General features: G+C 44.6%; 1 protein-coding gene across 1 annotated transcript; it reads right to left on the bottom strand.

The window, feature by feature from the left end:
* Positions 1 to 566: 566 nt before the first annotated feature.
* Positions 567 to 4,252, bottom strand: LOC116085152 (disks large homolog 5-like). Its single transcript, XM_031362605.1, has 5 exons — positions 4,150 to 4,252; positions 2,982 to 3,147; positions 1,873 to 1,961; positions 1,435 to 1,474; positions 567 to 759 (listed from the first exon to the last, which is right to left on the bottom strand). The coding sequence occupies exons 1-5, from the start codon at positions 4,250 to 4,252 to the stop codon at positions 567 to 569; spliced, it is 591 nt and encodes a 196-aa protein (XP_031218465.1).
* Positions 4,253 to 5,156: the final 904 nt, after the last annotated feature.

Below are 5,156 nucleotides of genomic sequence, written 5' to 3'. Positions count from 1 at the left end.
TATGCTAACGGCAAGCCAGATGTCATCGCCATCTTGTAATGGCGATGTGCTTACGATGGCTTCCCACACAGAAAGTTTCAAGTTGACCCATTTTATTCTGCTCACTAAACCTACCTTGTCTCCTTTTCAGAAGACCTTTGCTGCCTCCTCTTGAAGTTTTCACCTCAGTTGGTAGAACCTGTCACACAGATTCTATTGGGGTTGGTGTGTCATCACATGAACCCTGCAATACAAATAAGCTAAAGACCTGACTTCATCACTCAAAAGTTCTGTGATTTTTTTCAAAGAAGGCTCCTACATGGCATGTCTCTAGCATAATGGCATGTAGATGTGTGATCAACCTATCACCCTTAATGAAATGCAGTTTCTAGCTGAGCAGGAGGATTTGCTTGCATATCTTCCAGTTTCTTGCAAGAGGCTTAACCCCACAGAAAGTCTTGGAAATGATCACAGAAATGAACTTCTGGATGGGACATAGGAGAGAGCCTGGATAAGGTATAAGATGGTTATATGGGTTTGACTGGGCTTATGGTTGGACATGAGGACAGCCTGTCCTGATGCTTCATTCATCCTACCTGCTGCTGCTTGGCACATAGGTCATAGATCTTCATACTAGCTTTCACAAACAGCCTCGTTGTTTCCTCACAGGACTCCTCCAGTGCAATCTTGTCCCTTAGCAGCTCTATGTTCTCATTCCACAATATCTTTACTTTGTGCTTCATATAAGTAGATTCCCTAAGGACATGGCAGTGCCTGATGCTGAGCCACAAACAAAAAATTTTGACTCCAGGCAGCATCCATCTTTCTCCCACTCCTCCAAGTACCACCCCCTCATCATGGGCCCTGATCCCTAGACAGCCCCAGACTATGGTCCAGATTAGCTATGGAGCATCACATAGAGGAAGGTCAAATCCAGAGGGCAGCCGCATTCCAGAAGACTCACGGTACTTCTGAAAACCCTGACACCACCAAGGACTCATGTATCTCCCAGAAGAGGAGATATGGGCCTCATTTGTGCTTATATGTCCGTGGTATTAGAAAACTACCTGTAGGTATAGGGCAAAGCTTTTCTAGGAGAGGAGAGGAGACCCAACCGATACACAATCTTTCTATGTGTCTCATGGAAACCAGAGCTACAAATCTGCTTTCGAAGCTCAAGAGGTTCAATGTTGATTGATATCTCCATGGTGTAAATGTTTCCTATCTCGAGGATACTGAATTGGAAAAGATAATGACTGGAGGGGCTCACAGACTCTTCACACTTGGTCAAAATGAGTCCAAGAGGTAAAAATCCTAGAGCCTTGCTTTGAAGGAGGCATCTTGTTAAGAGGCAAACAGTATAGAACCTGAGACCTCCCTTTGGTTCAAGGAGAAGGATGAGCAGACACATTCTGTGCCTAGTGCTCTGGGGTCATGACCCTGTTAGACACTTACCAGTAGAATAGATTTTCATATATATATATATATATATATATATATATATAATTAGATTTATTTATTATTTATTACAAGTACATTGTAGCTGTCTCCAGATGCACCAGAAGAGGGTGTCAGATCTCATTACGGGTGGTTGTGAGCCACCATGTGGTTGCTGGGATTTGAACTCATGACCTTTGGAAGAACAATCGGTGCTCTTACCCGCTGAGTCATCTCACCAGCTCTGTTTTCATTCCACAATATCTTTACTTTGTGCTTGAGATGTTTAGGTTCACTGAGGAGGTGACAGTGCCTTATGCTGAGCCACAAACAAAAAATGGTGACTCCCAGGCAATGTCCATCTTCCCCTCCTCCAAGTACCACTCCCCCATTATGGGCCCCAATCCCCAGACAGCCCCAGACCTCAGTCCAGATTAGCCATGAAGCATCACATAGAGGCCTCACTGATGTATTGGGGCATTTTCTGCAGGTTGGCCATCACCTGCTGGTGTTGCATCTTGAGCATGATGGTCTCAAAGTCTATCCTGTGGGAGGGCATGTCCAAATAATCCCATGAACTAAGGATACAAGGATCACGTGAATTCAAGTTGAATTGTGGACCACCCCAGCCCTTATATGCCATGTCCTTGCTCCTTGGTACTCTTGCTGCTTATTAAACTTATTACTTTTGGCCTGGGGCCAGTAAAGCCAGGAAAGTAAAGGCAGGGAACTGACCTGCCTTAGCTCCCTAAAGGGGCTTGAAAGAATAGACTAGCTCTCCAAGAACTTTCCAGGAGCCTGTGCCACAGGCCAGGGTCCACCTCAAACCTGTGATGACTCTTCTCCTGTTTTTAGACAAGGAATTGTCAATCCTTGGTTCTATTGCTATTCCCGAAGGACATAATCAGTATTTACAGGGAAAAGGCTTTATAACACATATTAGGAGTTTCCAATAGGCATCCAAGGTGAGCCTTGGATGAAAGGCCACATGCTGTGCTGCTAAAATGTGAGGCGCCCTGGCTTTATCACTATTATTGCCTGGAAACTGAGTCAGGCAAAACCTCAGGCCCCATAACACTGCACAAACTGTCCAGATCTCAGAGGACAATTAACAAAGTCAGAGAAAAGCAGAGATGACTTGCCGGAAATCCAGTCACACTGAGATTCAGCACTTGGGACCAGGCCCCTCCAGCTGTTGACAGGACCAATTAGAACCAAAGCACCTCCAGGTCAATTACAAAAGTGGTTGGCCATAAACACACAGCACCTAATAATTTCCACAAGCCAACACCTGTGAAGGCTTCTTAAAATGTAGTATGAGAGCTCACACACTACTCCCCTTATCTTCAGACTGTAATTTATGCCACAGGCTCTGATTTACTTTTGGAAGAATCAAAAGAGCCTGTGACCCCATGTCATTCCTACCCAAACTTCAAGTTCTGTATCTAAGATGTAATCAGGGAAATTATTTTGGGCATGAGGACACCCTGGAGTTGTAGCCTCCTCTGATGTGAGGAAATCTGGGGTTAACAGAGAGGGCCCAAGATAGTCAACAAAGAACTGACTCCCTGTTGCTCAGCTCCTTGTTGGTGTAATGGGCCAGGATTCCCCATAGTTCATCCCTCTCATTTGCTATCTTCTGGAGATCAATTGTCAGCTTCTTTAACCTCTTCAATCTCTTTTCCTGATTACTGGTGGTGTAGGGTTGTGATAAAGGGTTCGCAGTAGATCCTGTAGGTAGATAAACGCTAGTAAACTTGCATAGATGGGGGAAGAGGGCCAGAAGAAACCATGCTTATTCCAAATAGAAGTCTGAGGAAGAAGTGTTGCTAGAGACACAGTGAATCCCTGAAAGAGCAGGAAAGCTCTCTCCAAGCTGGGCTCCTCAGCTAGCTCCCTGTTCCCAAGCATCATAGCTAGACATATGCCTCACATCCTACTGCCATTCCCCTGGCCCTGGAATGCATAAGCTGGCCCAGGCAAGAAGAATTGAGTTGGAATCCACACTGCTTAGCACCCCCAAGTCTTATTCATGTGTGTTTAAGACCAAAGTGTCTGAGATCTTGATACATGAGCAGGAGAGTATCCCTCTTTGCTCTTGGCATCACATCCTCATGTAACCTAAAGGAATCTGCTGAGGATACAGTGCTGCTACACTCTATCCTGAGAGCAACACATTGTTATTCTCACGGAGGCTCCTCCTGGCATTCTTTCCCACTCAGTATGAAAGTAAAGAGCTCCCAGGAAAGCAACTCCACACATATCAATCCCTGGCTCTCTGCCAAACTAATCTTCAGAAATTGTTGAGTCTGAGTCTGCCATTTAGGAAGACTGAGGTTCCAAATCATAAGTCCTACGCCTGGAAGGACCAACTCAAGCCAACCCCCAAGCTCAAGCTCAAGGAAGCTCCCCAAACCCTGCCCGGGACTCACTAGGCCTTTGCCATTTCTTTCTTCTTGTTTTACAACATGATAGAAGGCTAGCCTCCTCCTCTCTTGGTCTGGCCTTTTCTTGTATTCTATTTTCACTTCGAAATAGACTGACCAGTCTAGACAACATGCCTGCCTCCAAACCCAATAGACTCTGAAGGGATACCCCATAGGCAGTTGGTGTCACCACAACACTGGTGACATCACAGAGAATTCTAGGGTTCTCCTGGATATAAGCGATTGTGCAGAGAAGGGACTACTGATGATGTCAACTGGGAAATGTCATGGCCTACTTGCTAACTACCTCTCCCAACATTGAGCAGTTTCTGAGCTGCCCTTTCCTGGACCTTTAAGGACCTTGGATGAGGGAGATTCTTGTCCATGATAAATCTATCCACAGAATCCATGTTACATACAGTACAATTTTCATAGTTTTCCCTGTTTCCCAGAGGCCAGTATCTTTCTCCTACAACTTTAATTTTATGCAAGTTGGATTATGTTTTTTATTTTGCATGTCTTGAGAGGTGACATTGTTTCAATATATTTTTTCCATTTGTTTTCATGAAATCTGTTTTACAATCCCATTTTTTTCAATGAAAACTCCAGCCCCATAGGAGGAACAACAATATGATCCAACCAGTACCCTCAGAGCTCCCAGGGTCTATACTACCAACCAAAGAGTACACATGGACAGATCCATGGCTCCAGCCGAATATGCGGCAGAGGATAGCCTTGTTGGACATCAGTGGGATGAAAGGCCCTTGGTCCTGTGAAGGCTCATTGCCCTGGTGTAGGGGAATGCCAGGATGGGAAACTGGGAGTGGGAGGGTTAGTGAGCAGGGGAAGGGGGGAAGGGATAAGGGGTTTTCAGAGGGAAAATGAGGAAAGGGGATAGATAACATTTGAAATGTAAATAAAGAAAATATAAAAATCTCTCCCTTGTTCTTAGTAATATAGTTGGTCAGGTACAGGGGAAATATCAAGTTGTAAACTTTCTGTGCCTTCTTCAAAAGATAAAGTTCAACATCCTCACTTTCTTTAGTACAACCAGATAATAAAAGTAGATATCAGTGAACAAAATGTAACAGGGATTGTAGATTGATACTCTGTGGTCTCATTAGCTATCACTTCTCCAATATCTAACCTTCCTGAGTTCTCAGCTCCAGGCTTGAGATTGTTGGGGATTGGATTATGATCCTGTATTCATGAGACGCAGGAGGATGAAAAGGCCTCAGGTCTAGTGAAACCTCAATTTAAATGGGTTTATCAGTTCCTGAGGGAGTCCACTAGACACTGTCATCTGTAGCTTCT

This window comes from Mastomys coucha, unplaced genomic scaffold (assembly GCF_008632895.1).
Source record: "Mastomys coucha isolate ucsf_1 unplaced genomic scaffold, UCSF_Mcou_1 pScaffold9, whole genome shotgun sequence".
NCBI lineage: Eukaryota > Metazoa > Chordata > Mammalia > Rodentia > Muridae > Mastomys > Mastomys coucha.
This window is presented reverse-complemented; position numbering and strand designations above follow the sequence as displayed.